Below are 15,771 nucleotides of genomic sequence, written 5' to 3' on the forward strand. Positions count from 1 at the left end.
AAATGTCCTGCAGCCGAATAGATGTGGAAGAGAGGCTGAATTTGAGAAAAGACCTTGCTGTTAACTTTGTGTCAAGAAACAACTCCAGAGGGGAACTTAATGGCGGAAGCCTGGGGTGCACCCTGTGAGTTATTTATGGCTGTGGTTCGTAGGTTAATTTGAGAACAGTGGAAAGAAATGACACGTGACCTTGTACCATCCAGATAAACACTGCAAAAAATTGAACAACGACGAAAGAAAGAACTGAATCCTCGAAACACACCAGGTCTGGAACAAAATGTATATGAAGGATTACACACATGAAATGGATTATATATTTATAAGATGTAACAGAGCTGCTGTTTGTAAGGTGAAAAATTGGTCAGCTGGAAGAACCGCTTAATGGCAAGTAAAAGATGTCAACTGGAGACAAAATAAGAAATGCAGCAGCAACGGGGGAAATATGGACATATGTCTGCAACAGGAGCGGGAAACCTGATTTTAAGAAATTGCATTAAAGCAATTTTGTTTGATTTGTAATAATTTCAAAAAATAATAAAAATAATTTTTTAAAAATGTTTTTAAAGGGTAGGGGAGTAAGTCTGATGCTTACTAGCAAAAGAACTTGTCACTGAGAATGCTAGGTCTTTTCAACATATTGCAAGCTTGCAGTGCTTTAATCTAGCAAAAGCATTTGCTTCAAGGAATTATTTTTCCTATATACTAATAGGAAACTCATAGTTTTGAGTGGCAATCCTTATTTAGCCCAAATAGCACCACCTATGCAGAAGAGGAAGTTATAAGCAGGCTTGGGAGGGGGGGAAAGCCAAATGTTTTAGGAAGTACATACATTAAAAAAGATTTAGAAAAAGAAATTTTAAAAAAACTTTTCAGAAGTCATGAATGAACATGCTCATTGGCCATGAAACTCAGAGTGTCTGTTGGGGTGGGGGAATGTAATGGATTATCTGGAAGAAGGTGCGGCTGATTGGTACCCTGAATATTCCCCATCCCCACTGCTGCAATTCCCACCAATTTAATGGTCTGTGTCTTCTAGACTGTGGTGTGGGAGGAGGGACTTCACACAGCTTTCTAAATGTGTTATCCATGCGGTTCTGAATTACATTGAATACAATGCTCACTGTGCAAGACACATCCTTGTAAATGAAAGTATGTGTGGCTTACAGAAGCAAGACATGCTGTCTTGAATATCTCTTGCACAAGCAACTAATGCCATTTCCCATATTCGTGTAAATACAACCTAACTCTTTAAAAAATAAATATGAGAAGAGTGCTGGCTGGATCAGGCCAATGACTCATCAGGTCAAGTGTCCTGTTCTCACAGTGGCCAACTACGTCTATGGGATGTCCACAAGCAGGACCTGAATGCAACAGCACTCTTCCTGCTTTTGACTCCCAGCAACAGATACATAGAAGCGTACTGCCTCCAACAGGGGAGAACTGAACATAGCCATGTGACCAGTAGCAATTACCAGTATTATCCTCTAGTCTTATGAATTCGTCTAATCGTCTTTAAATTCATGGGAGGATTTTAAGCAGAAGTTGGATGGCTATCTTTTAGAAGACATCTGAAGGCAGCCCTGTTTAAGGAAGCTTTTAATGTTTGACGGACTATTGTATTTAAATATTTTGTTGGAAGCCGCCAGATGGGTGGGGTATAAATAAATTATTGTTGTTGTTGTTGTTGTTTTGTTGTTGTTGTTGTTGTTGTTGTTGTTGTTGTTCTGTCATGGATGCTTTAGTTGAGATTCCTGCATTGCTGGGGGTTGGACTAGATGACTCTCAGCATCTCTTCCAATTCTACAATTCTTTGATTCTATGGAGTGAATTCTATAGTGTTGTGTGAAGAAGTACATTCAGGTTCACTGGATGAATCTGAGTTCTAGTATTATGAGAGAGATCTAACCATTTTCTCCACACATCTTCCACCACTATATCACATCCCCTCTAACTTGTCTTTTCTCCTAACTAAGAAGTACCCAGTGGTTTGGTTGCCCCTTTCTGAAACTTTTCTAGCACTAGAATAGCCTGTTGGAGGTGATGCAACAAAACTGTACACATTACACTTCAGACTGTGTTTTTTTGGGTTGTGGACTGCCGAAACCTGGGAGTACAAAAATGGGTTTTGGCGGCCGTGCATGTGCAGAAGTGCTAAATCACGCTTTGCACATGCGCAGAAGCACCAAATCGCAACCCCCGCATGCGCAGATGCGGGTTGCGAATGCTGCGGGTTGAGAACGTGCATCCCGCACGGATCACAATCGCGACCCGAGCGTCCACTGTATATGTTTCTATAAAAAGTTTTATGTTTTATTTTCAATCCATTTCCCAATGACCCCTAACACTGAATTTCACCTTCTTGCAGCTTCATCAAGCTATCTACCAGAACCCCAAGGGCTCATTCCTGTGCAGTCACTGCCAGTCCAGACCCCAATAGAATATTTTTTGAAATTTGGAATTTTTTTCTGTCCCACTGTGCTATGTATGCACCTGCAATCTCTCAATGATGTTGCGGTAATCCCTAGAAGCAGCCATCACCGAATCTCTCCGAGCAGCATTCCTTGCTGTCATCCTCCAGTTCATTGCTGTTTTTTGTACTATGTTATGAGATTTCAGGAAGAGGTTGTTTACTTGGCTGTCCAGATCAACCGGGATGGCAATTGCTCTGCTCTTTGCTGAAACAGATAAATGAAAGTGTCTCCATGATCCAACAGTATGTCACAGAATGTGCATTTCAGAACGTTTTTCTTCTCATAAGGTGCTTATTCATATTGATCATACAAAATCTAGATGTATTACGGCAAGTTTCAACAAGGAATTTTGTTCACCTCAGGGGAGGGAGGTGGAGAATTGTTGTGAGTAGAACAAACAAATATTGTTTTTCACTCTGTGTAATCACACACACATTGTTGTAGCACACTATGAAATAGTTTCATGGGTTGGATCAAAAATTGTGCAGATGAAAGGCTGCATGTGTAATTAGATTTTCTGACCTGTTCTCTCCACTACAGTACCCTGAACATTCTGTTCAACATTTTAATGACTTGGGCAAGGATGTATATAGGGGGTGGCTTATCAAATTTCCCTATGACCCAAAGCTGGGAGGGGAAGCCAACATCAAAGATGACAGAATCATGATTCAAAATGATCTTAACAGCTGGAACTGGAATTGGAATTTAGCAGAGATAATGAAAAGTCCTGCATCTTAAGTACAAAATAATAGCAAAGGGTGCAAGGACTGGGGAGAGACCAGGTCTAGGTGTCTTGATCGCAAGTGAACGCGAGCCAGTGGTGTGATGCATCTAGAATTTCAGGCTATTTTAATGGACCCATAGAGCCCAGATCATGGGAAGTAACAGCGCTGCTTTATTCTATGTTGGTCAGACCCATACAATTAGTACACACATCAACTGAAACAGAACAGTGTGTTAAAACCATATGATGCACGTAAATGTCCACAAGCATGTTTGTGCATTACCATGGTAACGAACTGTTCTAGCTATTAAAGTTCCTTTATTCTACTTAGATTTAATTTCTTAAAAATGCTTTATAACCATCTCATTCTTCTACACGAGTCATGTTAAAGTTAAAAAGAATATATGCACAACTGTATATTAAACACGGTTCAGTTATACAGAAAAGCATGGCCCCTTGGCAGTACCTTGTGGCAGGAACAACCATAGTCTAAGGATGTGAAGCAGTTTTCAGTATACAGAATGAACAGCACGTATCTGCACTGATGGCAAAGCATCCCAAGTACCATATATGTAGCAAGTTTGAGAATGTTAATATTTTTGCCAAAACCAAAAATGCAAACAGCAGCCAGATATATACACTTTTGCAAAATTGTGGGAAGAGCAGAGGAGGTCTCCTTCCACATCTTCTCAATTCTAGATTTCAGAACCTAATCCATGGGTAGGCAAACTACGGCCCGGGGGCCAGATCCGGCCCAATGGCCTTCTAAATCCGGCCTGCAGGCGGTCCAGAAATCAGCTTGTTTTTACATGAGTAGAATGTATCCTTTTGTTTAAAATGCATCTCTGGGTAATTTGTGGGGCCTGCCTGGTGTTTTTACATGAGTAGAATGTGTGCTTTTATTTAAAATGCATCTCATTTTGTGGGGCATAGGAATTTGTTCATTCCCCCCCCCCCAAAAAAAAACAAATATAGTCCAGCCCCCCACAAGGTCTGAGGGACAGTGGACCGGCCCCCTGCTGAAAAAGTGTGCTGACCCTTGACCTAATCTTTCAGTGTCAGGTCAGGTCAGGTCATACACCCATAGCAACAATGAAATTCAGCTTTTACCAATTATGGATGTGGCCACAAACCAGTTTCAGGAACCAGCAAATAGTTATTTACTCAACAAAGTTTACACACCAGCATGAAGCTGATTTAAGCCAATGAATTCCTGAGCAAGTATTTGTGAATTCAGCTGTCATATTATATATATATATATATATATATATATATATATATATATATATATATATATTTAAAAAGATCAATAGAAATAGACATGATTTGAATCTGTTGACAAATCCAATCAATTGCACCAATATATACATAACTGATATACATCAATCAGCGCATGAGAAGCCATGCTTAGTATTAGCAAGGGCAAAGAAAAATATTTTGTATGTACCTAGAACATATGTATATTTTGCATACAGCAGCAATTACATGGAAGGACTGTTTTGGTCTATGAAGAACATCCACCAGTAACCAAGACAAATCAGCCTGGATAACTGAGTGATAAGGTTAAAAAAACAACAACTGCCTAATAAAAAGTCATGGCTTGTACGCATAAAAATTTGTAGAAGGTTTAGAATGGCAAAATAGTGTCATCTAAATATGGAGAGTATTCAAAGTAGGTCATGGCTATTTCATCCCTCATTTATCTGTTTAGTAAGAAAGTCTGTTTGTTCTTTCAAATGGACAAGAGCTTGCCAGGCAACTTCAGGACCACTTTATTAAGTGATGGTACTCCAGATCTGCTTATTATCCCACATGCCTTGGGACTAAGCCAGCCACATCTCAAAAATCAACTAGAAATTGAATATCTCATGTGTGTTGTGTGCCTGATCTCTGTCTTTGTAACCAACAACAGTTCAAATTTTATATTTTATTGGACTTGCTATTATTGCTAAGGGCAGTAAAATTTGAGATTGCACAGAATTTGGCCTGTAAAACTTAAAAGGCTCCTAGGCTCATCAGTACAAATTGTCTCAATAAAAAGTATTACTTGAACCACTATAAAAATAGTGGAGGGAGGGGGAGAAGATGGACCTTGGAGCGCTTTTGCTGCCACTCAACAGGTGTTCTGATAAGTACTGATGTAATATAAAGTAACAGATGTTGCTTATATTATGTTTAAATGCATGCACACAGTTTTCTTACCTACATCTGAAAGTACTCTGATACAGCTTTCCACTGATGCTTTTTGGCTGGGCATGAGCCAGTTGCAGTGATACACTCTGAACACACCTTGCAAGAGCTGCACAAATACAGGCTGGCGAGTCTGAAACAAACACACACACAAGCATAAGTCTGAGGCAGGGGAACAGTTCCGAAAGCTTCTTCTTATATTTGGAGAACTAAGGGGTCTGTCAGGATGCTAAGCAAACTAGTGGGTTTGTTCAGGAGTCCAAAGACACTTTGAAAGCAAAACCACATTGAACTTCTGAGCTACATATGTATTGTAAAACAGTAAAAAGATTGTGACTGATTTAGATGATCAAGTTTAACTAGGACATGCTTAGCGCATGCTAACTTTATAAAGGAAAAGATAGAAAAAACATTTTTCTTTAAGAATTTACAGATAAAAAAGTAATTAAATTTACAACTGACCAGCAGGTGGCTCTATAATGTTATTAAAACTTAAGGAAGAAGAAAATATTAAAGCTCTATTAAAAGTGTTCCTTAATTATTTTTATATTGATCGTTCTGGAACACAACTTACCATATTTTTCCATGTATATTTTGGGAGGACTCAAAATTAAGAAAATGCACTATGCACTATCCGTGTATACGATGACCCCTTATTTTAAACTTCAAAAATTCAGGAAAAAATATAGTCTTATACACAGAAAAATATGATATATATTTTAAATGTTTCTAAAATCTACATTCCTAGCTCCAGGGTTGAAAGCAACAAAAGCAACTGGTGTGGAACAAAGAGATACAGGAATATTTTTCCACTATGGATAGGCTGGATACCCCGAGATTATCAGAATTCTGCTGTGCCAAATCTCACCCATGAATGACATTGCCTAAACCAGTAATATAATTACTGTGTTGTAGAGCAGGAGTAGTAATTGTGTTCAAGCTCTGTATTTTAGCAAGGACTAACAACCCCAAAAGGAAGATTTTCCAGGGATGTGTAGACAAGCCAACAATAGTAGAAAAAACCCCCAATTAATAAATAGTAATATCTATTATGCCTATTATCTACATCTTAAGCATCTCAACTAGCTAATGGAAGTTAGTGACACTAACACAGAAAGTAAAGGAAGATTTTCCAGGGATGTGTAGACAAGCCTACCAATAGTAGAAAATACCCAATTAATAAACAGTAATATCTATTATGCCTATTATCTACATCTTAAGCATCTCAACTAGCTAATGGAGGTTAGTGACACTAACACAGAAACTAAAGCAGTTCAGGAGCTTCCAAAAAGTACCTCTTTTAGTTTGGCAAAGACTGATTGCTGTTATATGGAGAAAGTGTGTAAAAAGCATTAGAGAAAAGAAGGGGGAAACGTATTTTGAAAGAGCATGGGCAGGAAATAAAAGCAGTCATTACCCATAGGAACTAAAACTGTCAGTTACATTAGAGAGAAGTCAATTTAAATACAGCCATCCATGTTATTTCAGGTTAAGCTCAAGCATTTGTGGATAGACTTTCAAGACATCACATCTTCCTCTCTATTTCAACATGGGGACAGTAACGATTTTCCTGGTGTAACTGTGGAAAAAGTCCCTGTATTTCTATGGGATCCATTCACAAGCACAATCCCAAAATAGTTGCATGGACAAATTGATTCCATTTAACCTCTCCAAATGCAATATCTCTCACAATTCTTTCTGGTTTAGATAGTTCTACATCCAATGCACAAAGTGATCCACAACAGAGTGTCTGTGGCAGCTGCATATCAGCATATACCCAGCAGATGCATCCCAACTGCTAATCTGCCAGTATTGCTCAAATCCCCAGAATGCAATGAAATCCAAACATATACCTAGCCAGGTTTTTGAATGAGTTTCCAATAGCCACTGCAAAATGTGAGAACTGAAGCCTTTGGTGGTGGTGGTGGTGGTGGTGGTGGTGTAGAGAATAGTAAACCACCCACAAGGCACCATATGAAAAACTATTTAGAGGACTAATGACAGATACTAGGAAAGTTTCCTCTACTATTAAAGTGTCACTGAATTCAGCCATTCGCTGTTATTGTGACAGGAGCCGATGAGCAGCTGTCAAGGCTGCCACACAGCTCTCTGGAAAGAGGAAAAAGTCAGTCGTGCAAGTAATGGTACAAAGGAAGACAGGGGAAGAATGAGGCTTTCTGCCACCCCCTGCGCATTAGTCTTGAGGGATTATCTGTAGGGTGAGGCGGGGCACATTGATACACCAGCAACATTTCAATTTCGAGAAACGTTATTCGTGTCATGACATCACTAAAATGTGTCTATACATGTGCGAGTGCAACAGTTGCAACCACGCTGCCCGCCAGTTGGTGTTTAATGAGAGTAGGTGTGTTTTTAGTGCAGCCAACTAGAAAAGTACGTGAAATGTAAGTGTTCCAACGCTGTTTTACATTGTTTAGTTAAGATTTTAAAATACCAAAGGTAAGTTATTCCACTCAGTAATCAGGATTACACGTGATTTTTAAATAAGTTCAGTGGTTTTATTAATAAGTGTTAGTTTTTTGAAAATGTCCATTCGAGCACTTTGATACACTAAGACACATTGATACGTATAAAAGTGCCCCACTAGTGTACAATAGTGCCCCAATATACAAGTTTGCATGAAATCTCTAAACTAGTTATTCTGTTTTCCAAAAGATGAGGATATAAATTTTGATGTTCCCAATCCTGAAAATATAAATGTTGGAGATTTCCTACTCATTAAATTTGAAAAGAAAGAAAACTGTTGTTTACTACGAGGCCAAAGTCATTTCTAAATATAATATGACCGATTTTCAAATGTCATATCTCAGGAAAAAACCAAGATCTTGTATATTTGTCTTCCCCATTGTAGAAGATAAGGCAAGCGTTGATTTCAAGGATGTTGTTTTGCAGTTGCCAAAACTAAAGTTCTCAAAGGGCGCATCTCGAACATCATCTCTTTGTACTTTTTCTATTGACTTCAGTGGATATAATGTGCAATAGAAGCTAAACATTAAGTAATTATCTTATTTCTTATAAGCATTTTGTTTAAATTACTATTTTTTGACTATCTAATGTGCGTTCTTATACTTTTCAAAGTTTTTTCAAAGCTTTTTTTTAAATGGATAAGTGTTTGAGGAAAGATTAATATAAGTTTTGATGTTTTGTTAAGAAAACCACAAAGTCTATGATATGTGTGAAACACTGTTAGTTTTGATACATTATTTAGATTTTAAGTAACAAATTGTAAGGCTGATTATGATCCCTCACAATAAAAACTGTTTTTTCATTACATTTTTGTAAATAGTAACCATTCTCATAAAATTTACGCTTTGTATCAAAGTGCCCCATCCAATGTATCAAAGTGCCCCGTAGGCAGGGCAGAACGATACAAAACCCATTTTTTACTCGTCATTATATTCTTGTTATCTTCTAACTACAATGGTTCTTTTGATTGCTATTATAATATTGATTAGTTATGCCATGCATAAAGCAATTTTTTTTATTTGACTCATTTTTGTTACATAAAATATGATATTTAATTTTTCTGCATCAATCTGCGCCACCTCACCCTAAGAGGACATTGTTCAGGACTAAGAGGCACGGGTCAACATAAACGTTCCATGAATGTTCACTTTATGTTGGCCCTAATCTTTTTTTATAATGCTGGGACAGGTGTAGAAAAGGACAATCAAAGTGATTAAGGGCCTAGAGAATTTCACCAAATATTACAATGTATAGAGCTGCTCAGTTTACCAGGAGCAAGGTGTTGAGAAAATGGATAGAGAGAAGTCCTCCCCACCCCCTCTTTCATTAATACAGTGGTACCTCGGGTTAAGAACTTAATTCGTTCTGGAAGTCCTTTCTTAACCTGAGACTGTTCTTAATCTGAGGTACCACTTTAGCTAATGGGGCCTCCCGCCGCTGCCGTGCAATTTCTGTTCTCATCCTGAAGCAAAGTTCTTAACCTGAGGTATCATTTCTGAGTTAGTGGAGTCTGTAACCTGAAGCGTCTGTAACCCAAGGTACCACTGTACTAGAACTGGGCTCATCCAATGAAGCTAAATTACATTTTTCCTATTTATAGACTACTTAACCATCTGGAGGTTCCAAAGTGAATAGTGGGAGATTTGGAACAGGCAGAATTTTCTGCTACAGGATGTGGTGATAGCCATCCAACTTCAAAAGTGGATGAGACAAGTTCACGGAGGGTTATCAATGGCTACTAGTAACTATGGCTAATATTCCACCTCAGCATGCCTTTGAGTACCAGTTGCTGGGAACAGCAGTATGAGAAGGCTAATGCCTCCCTGGGCTGGTTGTCGGTTTCCCACAAGCATATGGTTGCCCGATATAGGAAACAGAATGCTCAACTTGATAGGCAGCAGTACATGTCTCAGCCATGGGGACTGGGGCTATCACAGGAAACATGCATACAGTCTGTATGGAGGGGAAATGTGTCAAATTGTTCCTGTTTTTCAGGGACTTTCCCATACTCCAGCATTACTAAATGAGTACTACAGACGAGCAGGAAGCTCCCACACCCCCACACTTTTAGGGAAACGAGAAAAGACCGAAGCAATGGACTCACTGCTTTTGTAAGGTTCACTGCCGTAAAGTTAACCACAGAGAAACACTATCAGAAGACACCACCGTTTTCAAACTCAAGTTGGTGTTCTAGTCTGATGCACAAATGCTGTTCTGCTTCACAGGTGGAGCAGACAGTAAATAGTAGAACAAAATATGTTTTCGTGTGTGGGGGGGTGTAAATGATTCCTCTTGGTTACTTACCTGCAGAGTTGTGCTTTGATCTGAGAATGGGGAACTGAAGAAAGTGGTAACTATACTCATCACTATTTCAGTCACATACTTCTCTAATACAGAATCTGCATGCTTCCTGTCACTGGTGTTGTTGCAAGTCTGGAAAACAATTCACATTAAGACAAAACAGAATAAAAACAAAAACAAAACCCTATACAATAATGATAATTCCCCAACAAATGCAAGCTAATATCATTGCGATATGCACTTTCCCAAATACCACAGACTGTACTAGACATAAACTCAAGTGATACATCACTCCTGACAGCAAACTCCTGACAATAACAAGTGATACCAGGACTGTAGTAAAAATTTTGCTACTGGCAAATGTGAGATATCTCAATTCTCAAAGGAACTTCAAGGTTTGCAAAAAGAAGGGGGGGAACCTGAGGCAGCAAAAGAAAACAGCCCGTTGAGGACAGAGCGTGTTCTGTGGTCATGGAACAGAAAGTGAAATTGGATTGTGAGGGTGGGAGAGAACAGAATGCTCTCTACTTAAAGAAGAAGAAGAAGAGTTTGGATTTGATATCTCGCTTTATCACTACCCGAAGGAGTCTCAAAGCGGCTAACATTCTCCTTTCCCTTCCTCCCCCACAACAAACACTCTGTGAGATGAGTGGGGCTGAGAGACTTCAGAGAAGTGTGACTGGCCCAAGGTCACCCAGCAGCTGCATGTGGAGGAGCGGAGACGCGAACCCGGTTCCCCAGATTAGGAGACTACCGCTCTTAACCACTACACCACACTGGCTCTCCACCACACTCTCTTAAAGGGAGTGGCCAGCTGAAGAGCCAAACAGAAACACTCATTTTAGGAGGGAGAATACTCTGCAACATTTTGTTGTAGGCATCATTTGTACAACACTGTAGCAACATGAACTAAGGCAGAAGTTGCCACAAATTCTAAGGAAGAGACGACGAGTCAAGAGAACAAAGAATTTCCCCCCACCTAATTTCAATTTGCCATACTTTATTTTGTTACAGCTAGAAGCAACCCAAGAGTGAGAAGGACTAAAGCACTAGGAGCCTTGACTTTGTGAAGAGCCTGCAAGGCATGCGCAGATGTGCTCATACATATAATTAGCTATGGCCATGCAGCATCATTATCATTGAATCCTATAGCCATGGATGAATGAAAATGTATGAAATTAAGGCAGTGGATATTACTTTCACGAGTGTTAACTATATGACGTGATGTGATCAGCAGTCAGTTATGGGTGTTTTGTGTCACTCAGCTTTTTTAATATTTCCAAATATTGAAAACACTTACCCTGCAGATGTCAACGAGGAAATTCTCAAAGAGCTTCCACATGTGATTGCTTGTATAAATCTCTTTCATTTCAACTTCTGTGTCTACATAGCAATGATTTAGGAAATTTATATAGGCAATTTTAACCTGCAGACAGGAAAACACAGGTGATAAGAAAACCTGAGTAATGACTGGCCATCTAATTATCTCTAATAATAAAGTTAATTGTTCTGCTGATAACAAGAATAATTTGCAGTGAACAGGATTTAACCCTGCTTCTGTATTCCCCCCTCCCCCAGTATTATAGGGATACTGACAACCACAGTGACGCTAATGCGGCAAAACGATTTTATAGGTAGGTTTTGAATTTATTATAAAGTTCTATACTTAAGAGCTAACTTGGAATCCTTCTGCCGACTTACATAAGCCCCTCTTAGAAACCTTGTCAGGGAGCTGCAGGTCCTTAAATTTGAGTGATAGATAGAAGTGACCAGAGAGTTATTTGGATGAGACTTATGAATGAGAGAGGAAGGGGAAGAAAGGATGATGGACAGAACCTCACCTCAGGTATGCAGTCCTCATGGGTCACCACCCTAACAATGTCATCCAAAGGGAGGAGAGAATTGCACTTGATTTCTGTGTAGACATTTTTGCCCTCAGTGCAAACAGCCAACAGCTCAACTAAATGGATATGATACATCAGAGCACTGTTTTCATCCATCCTGTCCCGTTCTGATCTCATCATCTGCACTAGTGTCTGAAAAGAGGCCCTGTCGTTGTAGAAAACAAGGACATCTTCCCCCGCATTGACAAGCTGGCAAAAGAATAGCATTATTGTCCCATTAAACATAAAAAGCACAGAAAATGTAAAGTAATCAAGTTTTCATATGCACCAACATGCATGCTATCTCTCCCTGACGATTAATGATTTCTACAGCTCTATCAGTGTACAAAGCACTTTACGATGCTTGTTTTGATCGCTTATTTATTTATTTCCTAAATTTATAAGCCACCACTAAAGAACCAGACTGGTGCAAGCTACAAACTTTCAAAACATACACAACTAAAATGTAATGTACACAATTTTAACAAAAGTAAAATTGCGGAAGCAGCAGTCCATAACCAGACTGAGGGTAAACAGAAAAGAACCAGCTAGTTAATATAATGAAATGATGGGTTAAATCGAAAAGTCTTTCATTTTGCTGCCAGACATTGGTGATGATGACACACAGATTTCTTTAAGGAGAGACTTCCTAATAAAATATTCCTGATTAGCTAACCATTTTGTTATTTTTTTTAAAAAAAACCTGTGCTTCATGTGTTATTGCTTACATATTACTGTACACTGCTCTGATATTTTCTAAGTTAGCAATAGATACATCCTCCCCACCTATGTGGTAGCGGCTTGCGTGCAACGCCAGAAAATAAATAATTCAATTCCAACTTTGTTGGAGACAACCCATTGCAATTAATCTGAAGTTTCATAATGCTGACACCTAGGCAGCAGTGCCTGTCCACCAACTAGTTTCTCTTTGCATGGATTTTCCTCAGGCTGATTTTATGCTCACAAATATGTATACACAGCCTTCTCACCTCAGCCATGACCATATCCTGGCACTTCTTAATGAACTTTCCTTCGGCTTTAACAATTGTCTGCAGGAACTTAATGTACTGGACATTCCGTCCATGAGTTTCAATACAGTGCACAAAGTGTTGAACCACCCGCTCATTAATCTCGCTGCAAAGCTGGAAGTTATTCATGAAGATATGTTGCATCGTTACAGCCTCCAGGATCTATTAAAAGGGACAGTAGTAGAGAAAAATGTGAATCCTGACAAAGTCAACACCACAACACTTTGGAAGCTTTTAGGGAATGCATATTAGAGCAGAACAGTAGATTTAGTGCTAACAAACAAACTTCTGAAAGCAAGCTGATGGAAGACGCGTTTGGTCAGAGAAGATTCAGAAATCAGGCCTTCTGAACATACTGACACAGAAGTATTTAGAGGATATTTTCCTCTGTCCCTGAACCGCTTGAACTCTCTTTTTCCTTAGAAAACCCCCACAATAGGCCTAACACCATGCCAAAAGCAACTTAGCAGCAATATATTGTGGCCTTCCAGGTACACTGCAACTTTCCCTGTTTTTTGCAGTTCCAGTAAAGCAGTAGAAAGAAGAAGAAAAAGGCAGGCTGCACTGTAAGTTGTAGTGCATAAGGAGCATAAGTTGTGCAGGCCTAGTATACACAATGCAATACATCTCATTCCTTCCAACGTATTACGTATTTCCTCCCCCACCCCACCCCTCCACATACAGAAGCACAATCTCACTACAACACTGGAGAAAGGACACTGTCCTCCATGCACCTGAGATCAGCAGAAATAGTTTAGGGGTTAAAGAACAGCCTTGCTGCCTGAGATGACTGTCCCACTCTGTCTAATGAATGGTAGTCCTGCTGAAAATCTGGAAAACTCATGAAAAGGCTGTAAAGTGCCAAGATTTCCACTCTCAAGTAACTCTGGTTACAGCCCCCAATCAGGAAAAGGTTTGCATTCTCTTCTCTATTTTTCAGTTAACTTCTTACCCCAGGGTTGAGAAACAGATTTATATGCTTGTGGAGCAATGCTTGATTCTGTTGGTTGCCAGCACAGAAGTTCTGCAGGAATGCATGGGCGAGCTTCATGATCTCCTGCATCCTTGTATCTTCAGCCTGGAATTACAAGGCACAAGTGCTCCAGAATAAATTAAAGTTAAATTGATGTACGAGGTGCTTAAGCAAACTGACCTGTCTGCTCAGTTCTAATTTCAAAATACCAGTATTCCTATTCCCTTTTTAAAGCATGCTGCAAACTGGGATAAATTGGGGTGGGGGAGGGAAGAGAGAGAGATTAAGTTTTTAAAGGCTCTGTAATGTTTACATGGGGATGCGGGTGGCACTGTGGTAGAAACCACAGAGCCTAGGGTTTGCCGATCAGAAGGTCGGCGGTTTGAACCCCCACAATGGGGTGAGCTCCCATTGCTCGGTCCCAGCTCCTGCCCACCTAGCAGTTCGAAAGCACATCAAAGTGCAAGTAGATAAATAGGTACTGCTCTGGTGGGAAGGTAAATGGCGTTTCCGTACACTGCTCTGGTTTCACCAGAAGCGGCTTAGTCATGCTGGCCACATGACATGGAAAAACTGTCTGAGGACAAACGTCAGCTCCCTCGGTCAGTAAAGCGAGATGAGCGCCGCAACCCCAGAGTCATTCACAACTGAACTTAGCTGTCAGGGGTCCTTTACCTTTACCTTTACATCTCAAGCAGTGTGTCAGATTAGGATTAGGATCTATAACAATATGCCTTGAAATATCAGCCAGAACTAGTTGCATTATTTTTATTTTTCTGCTTAACTAAAATACTTGTAGGGCTGCTATGTTTGCTTCCCTCCTGCTTTACCCCCCTCCCCAAATTTATGAGTCCAGACTCTTTGCCTAAGGAGGCACAAATCTCCTTCCTTTTCAATTTCTCCAGCACAATGCTTATCTTTGTGTAGACTAGAAGACTAAAAATGGAATACATATGCTCCCCCCTCCATTCTGAACTACAGCAACATGTGCCTCCATTATCTTCATCTGACTGACCATTCTGGAAGCAGATATAGCATATTGCCCTTTTATAAGGACATTTAAAGCAGGTAAACCAACTTGTTGCTGTGACTTAGAATAATGACCACTGTGTGAACTATAAAGCTTCAGTTTGTCTTTCCACAGTAAAAAGGTTTGGAAAGTCCTCAGCTGACTTATGAAGAATTTGTACAAGAGAAACTCAGAAACCTTGGGGGCACCTTTGTAATGTTATGCCTAGTGCCTCCTTGAGACAGCCAGGAAAGACTATATAAACCTTAGTTCCTATTTTGTTCGTCCTTGCAATAATTAATGTATGAAACTGCTTCAATAAACCCAGAACAAATGAATTATTCCTTAAGACATGAATATTTAGCAACTGCTCCTTTGATGTTCAATGCAACTTGTAAGAGACAACTTTTAGGAAGATCTAAAGACACTTTAGTGGTTTGTTAATGGATTGTAAAGTAACTGATGCATGCAAACCTCACTTTCTCATACGGGATCTGTAAGAGCTCCAGGACCACAGTGTGAGCTCCCATGTTTCGGAGCAACCTCTGTTGCTGCTTCCGGCTTTTCCTGACCAAGATGCTTTCTTGTACACAAAGCTTGCTAAGTCGAAGCAAAATCTGCAGAAACACATTTCATTTAGAGCCAGATGACATACTAATGGTCCCCCCCCCCCCCCCGACAGGCTGGAGGAAAAGCTCGCTTTCA

General features: G+C 39.7%; 1 protein-coding gene and 1 long non-coding RNA gene across 5 annotated transcripts in view; one reads left to right on the top strand and one right to left on the bottom strand.

The window, feature by feature from the left end:
• The window catches only part of ITPR1 (inositol 1,4,5-trisphosphate receptor type 1), a 215,889-nt gene that overhangs the window by 85,873 nt on the left and 114,245 nt on the right, over positions 1-15,771 (bottom strand). For all 4 annotated transcript variants that reach the window (XM_083491016.1, XM_083491015.1, XM_083491014.1 and 1 more), the window contains 8 exons: positions 15,546-15,683; positions 14,037-14,162; positions 13,046-13,246; positions 12,015-12,266; positions 11,474-11,599; positions 10,177-10,305; positions 5,398-5,518; positions 2,491-2,675 (listed from right to left, as the gene is read on the bottom strand). In XM_083491016.1, coding sequence (XP_083347142.1) covers positions 2,491-2,675; positions 5,398-5,518; positions 10,177-10,305; positions 11,474-11,599; positions 12,015-12,266; positions 13,046-13,246; positions 14,037-14,162; positions 15,546-15,683 — 1,278 coding nt within the window. The remainder of the gene's footprint in view (positions 1-2,490; positions 2,676-5,397; positions 5,519-10,176; positions 10,306-11,473; positions 11,600-12,014; positions 12,267-13,045; positions 13,247-14,036; positions 14,163-15,545; positions 15,684-15,771) is intronic.
• Positions 37-2,479, top strand: LOC310702260. Its single transcript, XR_014523412.1, has 2 exons — positions 37-265; positions 2,366-2,479. It is a non-coding gene; the product is annotated as an uncharacterized lncRNA (long non-coding RNA).

Source organism: Podarcis liolepis (assembly GCF_965112155.1).
Source record: "Podarcis liolepis genome assembly, chromosome: 2".
Classification (NCBI taxonomy): domain Eukaryota; kingdom Metazoa; phylum Chordata; class Lepidosauria; order Squamata; family Lacertidae; genus Podarcis; species Podarcis liolepis.